Raw genomic sequence first — 16,278 nt, forward strand, 5'->3', positions numbered from 1 at the left:
CATACTTACGATATATATATATATATATATATATATATATATATATATATATATATATATATATATATATATATATATATATATCATGAGTATACAGATAATTTCTTTCAAAATTCATGTGACGAAGTAATGTTCTCAGGCAATTTCATTTTATTCTTATTCAGAAATCATAACTACTTGTGTTATTTATGTTTCTTGCGTCAAAGTACGTAACTAGCTCAGTAAACCTGTACGTGGACATGGGAGCAACATTGTCTTCGATATGGACAGATTTTACCTACATTTGACGTCTCTCCTCAGATTTAATGTCACTTCAGATACCTTTATGAAGATTTGTTTATGTTTCTCACATTTGGTAGACAACCATAGCTTTACCAAAGCAATATCAAGCATGTATGCTGAGTTTGAGATTTTTTTTTAGGATTAAAAAATAATTTAGAATTAATATAACATTCACAGCTTTTGAAGAAAGAACAGTGTATAAGAAAGGATGTGCTGTCCTAAAAGGACAGATATGTGTTTGCTTAAGCACTTTCAGTATTACACAAGGAAAAAATATCAAGGTTTATTGACAGTTTTTAGATATGATTTCAAGTTTATTGATATGGGAATTTTTAGTTTTGTACAAAGATCTTGTATTATTTATATTTTTTCAGAAAAGGAATTCAATATCTTATTAAGAAATTCAACTCCTTCTCATATCCAACACGAAGGTGGTAAAGTTAGTGCCCATATCCGTAGCTAACTTGAGGATGGCTGACGATGTTACGATGGCCAACAATGGGGACACGGTTGGATCCGTAACCACCGCCTGAGACTACGTGTGAAGCAACAAGCCCACCCCTGGCGGGAGTAATGATGGTTCCTTGACCATAGCTCGAGTGACCATGACCAGATGAGTGGATGCCCGATGAAACGACACCAAGAGATGAGCCAGCCCCGATACCACCAGAAACACCATGGACGTTTCCTGCGAAACCTCCGCCATAAGACTGATGACGATTGATGAATCCTGCTCTGCAAGAACCCACCAAGAGGAGAGCACTTACGGCGATCAACAGCAGCTTCTGTAGGGAAAAATTAACATTATGATAGATTTTGAATTATGTAGTGATTCACCTTCTCATACAAAACATTCAAATTATCATAATTCAAAATTTTATACTAAACAACTTATTTCATTTAAGTAGAATACAGGATAACTTACCATGGTTGATTCAGGAGGATTGTAGTCAGGGACTGGACTGCCACAGGGGTGTTGCCGCTGCCTTATATACTGCCCTGCTTCCTCGTCACCTCTACTCTCCACCACAAGGCCACAGTGTTACCCACTTGTTAACCATGAAAAACATGTAATACAGATCTCTATGTCTCTACTTCATATTTCAGGTAATGCCATGAATATTTGTGGTTCTCCCTGCACATGCACAAGCACTGCATATACAAACCTCTCAGGGAGGTGATAATGCAGCCATCATTAACTGATCTAAAATGAAACGTTATAAATGGAAACTTTAAGGTCATGTGAATATTACACACCAAGGAGAATAGACTCTTTCGGGAAAACTACTTCTAAATTCGACAGTATGACTAAGTCAAAACATAATTGTCATTCAATTTTTATACAGAGCTTTGTAAACTAATTATTTCATTTTTTCTTTTTCTTAGATGTACTTAAGTGAGTCAATGAAAACTGGTTCTGGCAAGAGAATGTATCAAATTTCCTATGAGAGAAATACGATATATACGTTCAGCTCTGTTGTGTTCATTTCTGTGTTAAAGAAACAATCATGTAAAATGCTCGTTCTTCTTCTTTGACTGCTAAACAGGAATTATATACTGATATTTACAAACAGCGGACAATAGACCTTAGATTTTGCAATGGTTAAAGTTACGACTTACATATGGGAATGGGAACTTCCACACTCTTCTGAAACATACACTTAAATACCACAAAGTTCCCTCCTGCATCAAAGACGTAACTGGCAAACGACTTTCACACTGACATGATTCGAAGAGCAAATTACCTTTTATGATTTATGACTGCATAAAGAAGGAAACCTTCGCCGTATTCTAAAGTATTATTTTCATATTAGAATACATGAGAAATACAAAGCTAAGTACATACACCACGGGTCGGATTCGAACCCTAAACTGTGCGCCTCGGGCACACTGAAGTTAGATGACTTACCTCCGCGTGACCAAGGTATATAAGATATGTAGGTCACTGGATCTACTGCAAACTGTTTGTTGTAGTAGATGAGCTTCCAGTCACATATCTTAGTATGGAGAAAGAATCAAAGCCTAAAAGTAACCTATATTCTTCCACATTAAGCAAGTGTTAAACGGTTGGCATTCTTCCTTCGCTCTCACCTGACACACAGTAACTTTAAAAGGGATATGTTTCTTGAGTGTAAGGTGATCAGAAACAAGTGGCATCACTATGAACCAACGCGTAACCCAGACGTTGACAAAAAGTCATGACACTGACCTACTTCACCTGGGCAACCTTATCATGATGAGCGTGACTGGACACAGCATCTCCAGATGTTTGACTGATGGCCTTTATTCTACATACTTACGATATATATATATATATATATATATATATATATATATATATATATATATATATATATATATATATATATATATATATATATATATATATATATATATATATATGTATCATGAGTATACAGATAATCTCTTTCAAAATTCATGTGACGAAGTAATGTTCTCAGGCAATTTCATTTTATTCTTATTCAGAAATCATAACTACTTGTGTTATTTATGTTTCTTGCGTCAAAGTACGTAACTAGCTCAGTAAACCTGTACGTGGACATGGGAGCAACATTGTCTTCGATATGGACAGATTTTACCTACATTTGACGTCTCTCCTCAGACTTAATGTCACTTCAGATACCTTTATGAAGATTTGTTTATGTTTCTCACATTTGGTAGACAATCATAGCTTTACCAAAGCAATATCAAGCATGTATGCTGAGTTTGAGATTTTTTTTTAGGATTAAAAAATAATTTAGAATTAATATAACATTCACAGCTTTTGAAGAAAGAACAGTGTATAAGAAAGGATGTGCTGTCCTAAAAGGACAGATATGTGTTTGCTTAAGCACTTTCAGTATTACACAAGGAAAAAATATCAAGGTTTATTGACAGTTTTTAGATATGATTTCAAGTTTATTGATATGGGAATTTTTAGTTTTGTACAAAGATCTTGTATTTTTTATATTTTTTCAGAAAAGGAATTCAATATCTTATTAAGAAATTCAACTCCTTCTCATATCCAACACGAAGGTGGTAAAGTTAGTGCCCATATCCGTAGCTAACTTGAGGATGGCTGACGATGTTACGATGGCCAACAATGGGGACACGGTTGGATCCGTAACCACCGCCTGAGACTACGTGTGAAGCAACAAGCCCACCCCTGGCGGGAGTAATGATGGTTCCTTGACCATAGCTCGAGTGACCATGACCAGATGAGTGGATGCCCGATGAAACGACACCAAGAGATGAGCCAGCCCCGATACCACCAGAAACACCATGGACGTTTCCTGCGAAACCTCCGCCATAAGACTGATGACGATTGATGAATCCTGCTCTGCAAGAACCCACCAAGAGGAGAGCACTTACGGCGATCAACAGCAGCTTCTGTAGGGAAAAATTAACATTATGATAGATTTTGAATTATGTAGTGATTCACCTTCTCATACAAAACATTCAAATTATCATAATGCAAAATTTTATACTAAACAACTTATTTCATTTAAGTAGAATAGAGGATAACTTACCATGGTTGATTCAGGAGGATTGTAGTCAGGGACTGGACTGCCACTAAGGTGTTGCCGCTGCCTTATATACTGCCCTGCTTCCTCGTTACCTCTGCTCTCCACCAACACAAAGGATAGTGATCTGTATTACATGTTATTCATGGTCAGCAAGTGGGTAACACTGTGGCCTTGTGTTGGTGGAGAGCAGAGGTGACGAGGAAGCAGGGCAGTATATAAGGCAGCGGCAACACCTTAGTGGCAGTCCAGTCCCTGACTACAATCCTCCTGAATCAACCATGGTAAGTTATCCTCTATTCTACTTAAATGAAATAAGTTGTTTAGTATAAGATTTCCTAATATGATAATTTGAATGTTTTGTATGAGAAGGTGAATCACTACATAATTCAAAATGTATCATAATGTTAATTTTTCCCTACAGAAGCTGCTGTTGATCGCCGTAAGTGCTCTCCTCTTGGTGGGTTCTTGCAGAGCAGGATTCATCAATCGTCATCAGTCTTATGGCGGAGGTTTCGCAGGAAACGTCCATGGTGTTTCTGGTGGTATCGGGGCTGGCTCATCTCTTGGTGTCGTTTCATCGGGCATCCACTCATCTGGTCATGGTCACTCGAGCTATGGTCAAGGAACCATCATTACTCCCGCCAGGGGTGGGCTTGTTGCTTCACACGTAGTCTCAGGCGGTGGTTACGGATCCAACCGTGTCCCCAGTGTTGGCCATCGTAACATCGTCAGCCATCCTCAAGTTAGCTACGGATATGGGCACTAACTTTACCACCTTCGTGTTGCATATGAAAAGGAGTTGAATTTCTTAATAAGATATTGAATTCCTTTTCTGAAAAAATATAAAAGATACAAGATCTTTGTACAAAACTAAAAATTCCCATATCAATAAACTTGAAATCATATCTAAAAACTGTCAATAAACCTTGATATTTTTTCCTTGTGTAATACTGAAAGTGCTTAAGCAAACACATATCTGTCCTTTTAGGACAGCACATCCTTTCTTATACACTGTTCTTTCTTCAAAAGCTGTGAATGTTATATTAATTCTAAATTATTTTTTAATCCTAAAAAAAAATCTCAAACTCAGCATACATGCTTGATATTGCTTTGGTAAAGCTATGGTTGTCTACCAAATGTGAGAAACATAAACAAATCTTCATAAAGGTATCTGAAGTGACATTAAATCTGAGGAGAGACGTCAAATGTAGGTAAAATCTGTCCATATCGAAGACAATGTTGCTCCCATGTCCACGTACAGGTTTACTGAGCTAGTTACGTACTTTGACGCAAGAAACACAAATAACACAAGTAGTTATGATTTCTGAATAAGAATAAAATGAAATTGCCTGAGAACATTACTTCGTCACATGAATTTTGAAAGAAATTATCTGTATACTCATGATATATACATATATATATGTATGTAGAATAAAGGCCATCAGTCAAACATCTGGAGATGCTGTGTCCAGTCACGCTCATCATGATAAGTTTGCCCAGGTGAAGTAGGTCAGTGTCATGACTTTTTGTCAACGTCTGGGTTACGCGTTGGTTCATAGTGATGCCACTTGTTTCTGATCACCTTACACTCAAGAAACATATCCTTTTTAAAGTTACTGTGTGTCAGGTGAGAGCAAAGGAAGAATGCCAACCGTTTAACACTTGCTTATTGTGGAAGAATATAGGTTACTTTTAGGCTTTAATTCTTTCTCCATACTAAGATATGTGACTGGAAGCTCATCTACTACAACAAACAGTTTGCAGTAGATCCAGTGGCCTACATATCTTATATACCTTGGTCACGCGGAGGTAAGTCATCAAACTTCAGTGTGCCCGAGGCGCACAGTTTAGGGTTCGAATCCGACCCGTGGTGTATGTACTTAGCATTGTATTTCTCATGTATTCTAATATGAAAATAAGACTTTAGAATACGGCGAAGGTTTCCTTCTTTATGCAGTCATAAATCATAAAAGGTAATTTGCTCTTCGAATCATGTCAGTGTGAAAGTCGTTTTCCAATTAGGTCTTTGTTGCAGGAGGGAACTTTGTGGTATTTAAGTGTATGTTTCAGAAGAGTGTGGAAGTTCCCATTCCCATATGTAAGTCGTAACTTTAACCATTGCAAAATCTAAGGTTTATTGTCCGCTGTTTGTAGATATCAGTATATAATTCCTGTTTAGCAGTCAAAGAAGAAGAACGAGCATTTTACATGATTGTTTCTTTAACACAGAAATGAACACAACAGAGCTGAACGTATATATCGTATTTCTCTCATAGGAAATTTGATACATTCTCTTGCTAGATCCAGTTTTCATTGACTCACTTAAGTACATCTAAGAAAAAGAAAAAATGAAATAATTAGTTTACAAAGCTCTGTATAAAAATTGAATGACAATTATGTTTTGACTTAGTCATACTGTCGAATTTAGAAGTAGTTTTACCGAAAGAGTCTATTCTCCTTGGTGTGTAATATTCACATGACCTTAAAGTTTCCATTTATAACGTTTCATTTTAGATGAGTTAATGATGGCTGCATTATCACCTCCCTGAGAGGTATGTATATGCAGTGCTTGTGCAAGTGTAGGGAGAACCACAAATATTCATGGCATTACCTGAAACATGAAGTAGACACATAGTGATCTGTATTACATGTTTTTCATGGTTAACAAGTGGGTAACACTGTGACCTTGTGGTGGAGAGCAGAGGTGACGAGGAAGCAGGGCAGTATATAAGGCAGCGGCAACACCTCAGTGGCAGTCCAGTCCCTGACTACAATCCTCCTGAATCAACCATGGTAAGTTATCCTCTATTCTACTTAAATGAAATAAGTTGTTTAGTATAAGATTTCCTAATATGATAATTTGAATGTTTTGTATGAGAAGGTGAATCACTACATAATTCAAAATGTATCATAATGTTAATTTTTCCCTACAGAAGCTGCTGTTGATCGCCGTAAGTGCTCTCCTCTTGGTGGGTTCTTGCAGAGCAGGATTCATCAATCGTCATCAGTCTTATGGCGGAGGTTTCGCAGGAAACGTCCATGGTGTTTCTGGTGGTATCGGGGCTGGCTCATCTCTTGGTGTCGTTTCATCGGGCATCCACTCATCTGGTCATGGTCACTCGAGCTATGGTCAAGGAACCATCATTACTCCCGCCAGGGGTGGGCTTGTTGCTTCACACGTAGTCTCAGGCGGTGGTTACGGATCCAACCGTGTCCCCATTGTTGGCCATCGTAACATCGTCAGCCATCCTCAAGTTAGCTACGGATATGGGCACTAACTTTACCACCTTCGCGTTGCATATGAAAAGGAGTTGAATTTCTTAATAAGATATTGAATTCCTTTTCTGAAAAAATATAGAAAATACAAGATCTTTCTACAAAACTAAAAATTCCCATATCAATAAACTTGAAATCATATCTAAAAACTGTCAATAAACCTTGATATTTTTTCCTTGTGTAATACTGAAAGTGCTTAAGCAAACACATATCTGTCCTTTTAGGACAGCACATCCTTTCTTATACACTGTTCTTTCTTCAAAAGCTGTGAATGTTATATTAATTCTAAATTATTTTTTAATCCTAAAAAAAAATCTCAAACTCAGCATACATGCTTGATATTGCTTTGGTGAAGCTATGGTTGTCTACCAAATGTGAGAAACATAAACAAATCTTCATAAAGGTATCTGAAGTGACATTAAGTCTGAGGAGAGACGTCAAATGTAGGTAAAATCTGTCCATATCGAAGACAATGTTGCTCCCATGTCCACGTACAGGTTTACTGAGCTAGTTACGTACTTTGACGCAAGAAACATAAATAACACAAGTAGTTATGATTTCTGAATAAGAATAAAATGAAATTGCCTGAGAACATTACTTCGTCACATGAATTTTGAAAGAAATTATCTGTATACTCATGATATATACATATATATATGTATGTAGAATAAAGGCCATCAGTCAAACATCTGGAGATGCTGTGTCCAGTCACGCTCATCATGATAAGTTTGCCCAGGTGAAGTAGGTCAGTGTCATGACTTTTTGTCAACGTCTGGGTTACGCGTTGGTTCATAGTGATGCCACTTGTTTCTGATCACCTTACACTCAAGAAACATATCTTTTTAAAGTTACTGTGTGTCAGGTGAGAGCGAAGGAAGACTGCCAACCGTTTAACACTTGCTTATTGTGGAAGAATATAGGTTACTTTTAGGCTTTGATTCTCTCTCCATACTAAGATATGTGACTGGAAGCTCATCTACTACAACAAACAGTTTGCAGTAGATCCAGTGGCCTACATATCTTATATACCTTGGTCACGCGGAGGTAAGTCATCAAACTTCAGTGTGCCCGAGGCGCACAGTTTAGGGTTCGAATCCGACCCGTGGTGTATGTACTTAGCTTTGTATTTCTCATGTATTCTAATATGAAAATAATACTTTAGAATACGGCGAAGGTTTCCTTCTTTATGCAGTCATAAATGATAAAAGGTAATTTGCTCTTCGAATCATGTCAGTGTGAAAGTCGTTTGCCAATTACGTCTTTGTTGCAGGAGGGAACTTTGTGGTATTTAAGTGTATGTTTCAGAAGAGTGTGGAAGTTCCCATTCCCATATGGAAGTCGTAACTTTAACCATTGCAAAATCTAAGGTTTATTGTCGCTGTTTGTAAATATCAGTATATAATTCCTGTTTAGCAGTCAAAGAAGAAGAACGAGCATTTTACATGATTGTTTCTTTTACACAGAAATGAACAGAATAGAGCTGAACATATATATCGTATTTCTCTCATAGGAAATTTGATACATTCTCTTGCCAGATTCAGTTTTCATTGACTCACTTAAGTAGATCTAAGTAAAAGGAAAAATGAAATAATTAGTTTACAAAGCTCTGTATAAAAATTGAATGACAATTATGTTTTGACTTAGTCATACTGTCGAATTTAGAAGTAGTTTTACCGAAAGAGTCTATTCTCCTTGGTGTGTAATATTCACATTGACCTTAAAGTTTCCATTTATAACGTTTCATTTTAGATCAGTTAATTATGGCTGCATTATCACCTCCCTGAGGGGTATGTATATGCAGTGCTTGTGCATGTGTAGGGAGAAACACAAATATTCATGGCATTACCTGAAACATGAAGTAGACACATAGTGATCTGTATTACATGTTTTTCATGGTTAACAAGTGGGTAACACTGTGGCCTTGTGGTGGAGAGTAGAGGTGACGAGGAAGCAGGGCAGTATATAAGGCAGCGGCAACAACTCAGTGGCAGTCCAGTCCCTGACTACAATCCTCCTGAATCAACCATGGTAAGTTATCCTCTATTCTACTTAAATGAAATAAGTTGTTTAGTATAAAATTTTGCATTATGATAATTTGAATGTTTTGTATGAGAAGGTGAATCACTACATAATTCAAAATGTATCATAATGTTAATTTTTCCCTACAGAAGCTGCTGTTGATCGCCGTAAGTGCTCTCCTCTTGGTGGGTTCTTGCAGAGCAGGATTCATCAATCGTCATCAGTCTTATGGCGGAGGTTTCGCAGGAAACGTCCATGGTGTTTCTGGTGGTATCGGGGCTGGCTCATCTCTTGGTGTCGTTTCATCGGGCATCCACTCATCTGGTCATGGTCACTCGAGCTATGGTCAAGGAACCATCATTACTCCCGCCAGGGGTGGGCTTGTTGCTTCACACGTAGTCTCAGGCGGTGGTTACGGATCCAACCGTGTCCCCATTGTTGGCCATCGTAACATCGTCAGCCATCCTCAAGTTAGCTACGGATATGGGCACTAACTTTACCACCTTCGCGTTGCATATGAAAAGGAGTTGAATTTCTTAATAAGATATTGAATTCCTTTTCTGAAAAAAATATAAAAAATACAAGATCTTTGTATGAAAGTAAAAATTCCCATATCAATAAACTTGAAATCATATTCAAAAACTATTAATAAACCTTAATACTTTTTCCTTGTGTAATACTGAAAGTTCTTAAGCAAACACATATCTGTCCTTTTAGGACAGCAAATTCTCTCTTCGAAAACGGTAAATGTTATATAGATTTTACATTACTTTCTATTCCTACGAAACAATTCAAGCTCAGCGTATGTGTTAGATATTGCTTTGGTAAAACTATGGTTGTCAGTCAAATAGAGAAAACATAAACAAATCTTCATAAAGGTATCTGAAGTGACATTAAATCTGAGGAGAGACGTCAAATGTAGGTAAGATCTGTCCATATCGAAGACAATGTTGCTCCCATGTCCACGTACAGGTTTACTGAGCTAGTTACGTATTTTGACGCAAGAAACACAAATAACATAAGTAGTTATGATTTCTGAATAAGAATAAAATGGAACTGTCTGAAAACATTACTCAGTTACATGAATTCTATAAAGAATTGGCCATATGCTTCGAGAAATAAGTATTTCTTTTGCCAAAAGTTCTTATTTACTCGTATACACACACACACACACATATATATATATATATATACGAATAAAGTGCATATGAACGCGCACCTTCATAGAACATACAAACCTCCAACAGCCACTATCGAACCCGGGACCCCTGTGCAAGAGGCAGGCATGTAACCGCTAGGCTATGGGACTGTATAATAGGAAACAACTATTCGAAATACTAAGTACTCGAATACCCTTCGTCTCACAATGGTGAGCAACGGGGTCTATACCGGTTATTTCCGAACAGACGCACATAGCCAGCTGATAGCGTTTTACCAAACCTAACTGTACAACGCGGAGGTATATGAATACGAATAAAGTGCATATGAACGCGCACCTTTATAGAACATACAAACCTCCAACAGCCAGGATCGAACCCGAGACCCCCTGTGCAAGAGGCAGGCATGCTAACCGCTACAGTCCCATAGCCTAGCGCTTGGAAAAGACAACAAAGGCACCATTTGTTCACACTCAGTCTCTAGCTGTCATGCAATAATGCCCGAAAACACAGCTCCCCTTCCACATATTCGTCAATTCCCGCGTTAACGAGATAGCGTTAAGAAGAGAGGACTGAGCCTTAGAGGGAATAACATTACTTGGCCTCTGATGGGAGGATTCCTAGCCCCCCGGTCCCTCCCCTTTTAGTCGCCTTCTACGAAATGCAGGGAATACATGGGAAGTATTCTTTCTCCCCTATCCCCAGGGATAGGGGAATTCCTATTTAAGATATTCTTTATATTATTGTTGTTGCTGAATTCAGCATCTTCATTGAATGATTTAAGCTACATAGGAAGTAAAGTAAAATTATTATTAAACTGGACAACCAAAATGCTCTTTTAGTTCTCCCTTTTGATAATAATTTGGTTTATTTCCTATGTTGCTTAAATCATATAATGTAAATGTTGCCTTTAGCAACTACAATACTATCACGAATATCTCAATCAAGAACTCGTTAGAAAGTTCTGCAGGATTCATCTATAGAGTACCATGTAGAAATTGTGATAAGTTATATGTTGGACGGACTGATGAGGATCTTTTTGTTAGATTTAAGCTAAAAGAATATAGTATAAGAACAGGGCAAGAATCGAATGCCTTGTTTAATCATGTTAAAAATGATGACTATTGTACTGACTGGAGTGATGCCGTATTATGTATTGACTCTAACTCAAGTACCACGAGAAATATCATTGAATCTTTTATCATCAAATACACAAAGAATTGTAACACTAATATTAATGAATGTCTGTACAATTGGATAGCTTTATTGTTAATAAGATTTGTTAACAATTTCCCTTCTTGTCCACGTAATATATTTATGATACGCTTGATGCCAGACTCGAACGCAGTGAATGAAAATTAGACGAAAACATTTCTAATCCTAACCTCGTTACTCAACGGAACGGAAAGATCACCAGTCATGTTTCTAGAGAAGGTGTGTGTGTCGTCTGATTACACTCATGAAGATGGTCATAACCGTAGTGGAGGAGATCAGTGTTCACGAGCTTTCTACCATTGCCTAGAGTATGAGGTAATCCACCTAGGACGATCGAAGAGGAATATTGCAACATTTTCTCTTAGTAATCCAAGTTTTATTGACTTTTTTTTTTCTTTGGATGTTTACACAAGAATTTTGCTGGTTGAACATTGATGGAATGGTGATCATGAAAGCAAAGTTTATCATGACATCGTTCTAAAAAAAAGGTTGCAAAGTTACTGCATTATGTATTCACCAAATGCATATACGAAAATCCTGTTTACAACAGAAATTAATCTGTTTTCATCCAAAGGGTATCTGAAAGTTTACACATTTCTATATAGGCATAGCTAAAAGTTATCAAGGGATAATGATAGGTCCTATGTATGCATTCCAAACTTTATTCATCTAATACTTTAGTCTCTGAAACCAAAGTTTTCAAACTGAACAGGAATGAGATTCTAATCCAAAACTCTAATCTTCATAGGATGACCTTGAAGAACTTATTGGTGAACTTATTTCCCATATCCATAACCACGTCCATGGCTGGTGACAGAGACGACTGGCCTGTTGACGCGGCCATGATGGACACTGCCGTGGTGATGGCCGGAGCTGTAGCCACCTGAGATGGTGCGTGAGCCAATAAACCGACCCTGACCAGGAACAATGACAGATCCGTGTCCTCCGCCAACGTGACCGTGAGCGATTCCTGATGACACGTAGCCACCAGAAACACCATGAACCTCGCCTGAGAAATCTCCGTCAAGGGAGTGATGGTGTGGCAAAAAACCTCCTGTGCAGGAACCCACCAGGAGGGCGACGCTTACGGTGATCAGCAACAGCTTCTGAAAGTAAAGAAAAATATTAAATCCCATTCACATACATTCTGAACCGTCAAATATATGTACCACATAGGATTTACGAAGTATTTGCTACTGTATAACATTGTACTTTGTTGTACTTCAATACCAGTTACTTCACTGATAGTGTTGCCATTATGATTTACCATGGTTGGTTCAGAAGGATTGTAGTCAGGGGGCTGGACTGCCACTGAGGTGTTGCAGTTGCCTTATATACTGCTGAGCGTCCCCATCACTTCTACCTCTACCATACCAAGGTTAGATGGTAACCCACCTGTTGACCGTGAGCTGGGTGTGGTACAAATCATCATTTCCCTTCTTCAAGAACTGTAGTAAAAAGTATTCGGTGCAGTTCCCCTACACTAGCAGAAACAAAGTCTCTACGTATCTTTCATGCACTTGAGTATGTATGTAGAAATGAAGGCAAGGGTTACAATGAGACATTGTAACAGTAAAGTTGAATGTCGTTCTGAACTGTATTTGTTCATCAGTGACTAATAGCGTTTTCCGTATCATTTTTGAATACGATAATCCATGTGGAAAATTCTTTTACGTCTCAACTACTTGGTAATCAGTACACACACACACGCACACACACATATATATATATATATATATATATATATATATATATATATATATATATATATATATATATATATATATATATATATATATATATATATACATATATATATATATATATATATATATATATATATATATAAATATATATAAATATATATATATACATATATATATATATATATATATATATATATATATATATATATATATATATATATATATATATATATATATATATATTACTCTTTAGAAAGCACATTGGAAAACAGGTAAACAAATCAAACATGATGCTGGATATGGAGCAGGAAGAAGGTAAGTTTGGAATGCTGATTTATTTCTGATAAAAGATAACATTCAGTCACTCGTACAGTTGTTACAGTGTCACTATCAACACCATCTCTTCTCTCTTGCATGAGGGAGGAGATGGTGAGGGGGGAATGTCCAGGTGGTTGAGTGGATTGCAGCCGCTTGCCCTACGCGTACGTATCTGCCGTAGTTACAGCTGGTGCGGTTAGTACCCAGGAAGACCCGTACCACAGAGGGAGGGCACGGCCACTGAGGAAGCCACCATAGATACCAGGATACCTATCACGGACGAAGAGGAATCCGTCGCCGCCGCTGCTGCCGGAGACTTCCCCCTCGCCATGAACGGTGGTGTTCCGGAGGCCTAAGGACCCATCCCGTCCACCGGAGGAGGCACGATCCTCGCTGAAGGAGTCCTCAGGTTGATCAAGGGATTTGCCACGGACATCAAATGGATCACCTTGGTCTGGGAAGGCGATGCTGCGGATATCGAAGGAATCCGTGTCGCCACGAAAGAGAGTACCATCACCAAAGCTTGAACTGCTCGGTAGATCGCTGACACCCTCGGGATGTTCATGCACGGAGTCCTCATCATCCCCCGCTATGCCTTTACCCTGGCCACTCCCATCGCCAGGTGATCCAGTACTTGACGAGGCAATTAAAACACCAGCCCCTAGGTCTTGATCGTCCCCACCTGCGTCCTCATTGAACTGATGATCTGGACTTCTTTTCGGGGGTAAATAACCAGAGTAGACGGTAGAGGTGCCACTATGATCATCATAGAATCCACTGGAAAAAGCTTCAGATCCTGCAAACGAAGCATCGAAACCGCCATGATCTATGATGTTTGAGGATCCTCCGTGTACTCGATCCGGCTCACCGGAGACAGGTTGGTGAAGGTCGCCGCCAGGTGTACCTTGGCTGAGAATACGAGCAGTCGTACAGGAGACCACTAGAACAGCACCTAACCTCACCAGCAGCAGACTCTGGAAAGAGAGAAAAAGATCGACTTGCTATATACATTTTACCAGGGTATGACTTCTCACGTATAATGTAACACGTACATAATGAATGTTCCATGTTGATATTGGTCAGTGTATAGAACAGTCAGTCAGACGACAGGAGCTGACCATGGCTCATGCAATAAGGGAGGCTAAACACCGACTACCTTTAAGGGTTCTGCAACCAGCCATTTATATGACAACCTGCATTGTTCATAATGAGGCTCAAAGTACTCTCAAGGATACAGTAATCATCTCTCAAGTCTCAGTTGCTTTGTCCCTACTCATATCTTTTGCCGAAATGAATATGAGTAACTTACAGCAAATAATAACCAGATCGTAATTCTCTTTCTCCTGTTATTATTTACGCCACTTGAAAATGATGATTGCCATTCCATCATTCACGTTAATTTTTCACCTTGTGTGTTGCTCAGGTGTTGATAATGATTTGAATGAAGAAGTGGATGAAGGGATGTATACAAAATTTATATATATATATATTATATATATATATATATATATATATATATATATATATATATATATATATATATATATATATATATATATATATATATACATATATATATATATATATATATATATATATATATATATATATATATATATATATATATATATATATATATATATATATATATATATATATATAGACAGGGAGAGAGAAAGGTTGTAACCTACATAACACTCGTCAAAACGTAACGCAATTGTGGCCATCTTAAATGAGAAGAAATATATGATTCCAAGAAGAAGATTTGATCTCACTTGCATGGGCACTTGCCAAGTGAGGTTGGAGAGGTTATGATATATAGGAAGAGAAGAAGATATAAGAAAGAAGAGAGTTCCACAGCTTCCCTGTTCGGTGGAAGAAAAAAGCATTATAAAGGTCATTCTTCGTCTGGTAAGTCTTCCCACACAAACTACGGGAAGAGGCTTTTTATTATTTCTTTATCCAGAATGCTGGTTGTTCATTACATAACGTGCCTACTTCCACTACCAACCATATATTGATCTCTTCATCACTATCAGCACTCATACATTCATTTCACTCAAGCCACAAAGTCACTTACTACTTGAATCAGTTCAAATAGTCACACGATGAGACCACAGCACTTACCTTATGTTTAGTGCTCAGTGTTCCGTATCATTTTCGTTCGAAACCTCATCATCATTGCACGAGGTGTCGTCTCATTAAGTACTTGTTCATTTGCGTCTTGTCAAAGAGGACGTTTTCCGGTCTTGCATTGCCTTTACAACATTTCTTTATTTTCTGACACCGAAGAGTTAGCACCGGTGATGTTTGGGTGGAAAAGGAAAAAATGAATCCCTGTTGTAATTTCGACTCTGACACGTTTCAGATCCAAGGACACAGACACGCAGAAGTAAAGCTGTCAACATGCGGACGTTCTCCTATACGGATTATAATCTTCACATAAACACCATTAAGCACAGGGCGTTAGAGGAGAGGTTGGATATTATCTAACAATACTCACACGATAAGAATCTGGCCAAGATAGAGGTGAGTTAGGTGGCGGCGGCTCGAGCTGTGGTTTCATGGTCTCGGATTCAGATTTTCCAAGGCTTCACCATACCAGGATATTGTCTCTCCAGACCAGACTGGGGTTCAAGTCTCGTCTTGGTTCAACGCTCCGAGAAATTAGGAGACATAACATAACCCAGCCATGAATCATAAGGATAAATAGAATACTTTTGAGAGATCAGGCTGGGATCCCGATATAGTTTAACTGCATGTAATAATCATTCATAT

The 16,278-nt window shown here is 38.0% G+C and overlaps 1 protein-coding gene and 6 long non-coding RNA genes across 7 annotated transcripts; 3 read left to right on the plus strand and 4 right to left on the minus strand.

The window, feature by feature from the left end:
- Positions 1-575: 575 nt before the first annotated feature.
- LOC139761564 (uncharacterized) lies at positions 576-1,333 on the minus strand. The gene is made up of 2 exons (XR_011715546.1): positions 1,208-1,333; positions 576-1,067 (listed from the first exon to the last, which is right to left on the minus strand). It is a non-coding gene; the product is annotated as an uncharacterized lncRNA (long non-coding RNA).
- A 1,855-nt stretch (positions 1,334-3,188) lies between these two features.
- Positions 3,189-3,960, minus strand: LOC139761565 (uncharacterized). The gene is made up of 2 exons (XR_011715547.1): positions 3,813-3,960; positions 3,189-3,672 (listed from the first exon to the last, which is right to left on the minus strand). It is a non-coding gene; the product is annotated as an uncharacterized lncRNA (long non-coding RNA).
- Positions 3,961-3,963: 3 nt separating this feature from the next.
- On the plus strand, positions 3,964-4,722 carry LOC139761566 (uncharacterized). Its single transcript, XR_011715548.1, has 2 exons — positions 3,964-4,090; positions 4,231-4,722. It is a non-coding gene; the product is annotated as an uncharacterized lncRNA (long non-coding RNA).
- A 1,747-nt stretch (positions 4,723-6,469) lies between these two features.
- Positions 6,470-7,234, plus strand: LOC139761567 (uncharacterized). Its single transcript, XR_011715549.1, has 2 exons — positions 6,470-6,602; positions 6,743-7,234. It is a non-coding gene; the product is annotated as an uncharacterized lncRNA (long non-coding RNA).
- A 1,781-nt stretch (positions 7,235-9,015) lies between these two features.
- On the plus strand, positions 9,016-9,738 carry LOC139761568 (uncharacterized). The gene is made up of 2 exons (XR_011715550.1): positions 9,016-9,113; positions 9,254-9,738. It is a non-coding gene; the product is annotated as an uncharacterized lncRNA (long non-coding RNA).
- Positions 9,739-12,122: 2,384 nt separating this feature from the next.
- LOC139761569 (uncharacterized) lies at positions 12,123-12,850 on the minus strand. Its single transcript, XR_011715551.1, has 2 exons — positions 12,744-12,850; positions 12,123-12,582 (listed from the first exon to the last, which is right to left on the minus strand). It is a non-coding gene; the product is annotated as an uncharacterized lncRNA (long non-coding RNA).
- Positions 12,851-13,510: 660 nt separating this feature from the next.
- Positions 13,511-14,658, minus strand: LOC139761570 (uncharacterized). Its single transcript, XM_071685832.1, has 2 exons — positions 14,619-14,658; positions 13,511-14,474 (listed from the first exon to the last, which is right to left on the minus strand). Exons 1-2 carry the CDS (start codon positions 14,619-14,621, stop codon positions 13,659-13,661), a joined length of 819 nt encoding a protein of 272 aa, XP_071541933.1. The 5' UTR covers positions 14,622-14,658; the 3' UTR covers positions 13,511-13,658.
- Between the last annotated feature and the right edge of the window lie 1,620 nt (positions 14,659-16,278).

This window comes from Panulirus ornatus, chromosome 40 (genome assembly GCF_036320965.1).
Source record: "Panulirus ornatus isolate Po-2019 chromosome 40, ASM3632096v1, whole genome shotgun sequence".
Classification (NCBI taxonomy): Eukaryota; Metazoa; Arthropoda; class Malacostraca; order Decapoda; family Palinuridae; genus Panulirus; species Panulirus ornatus.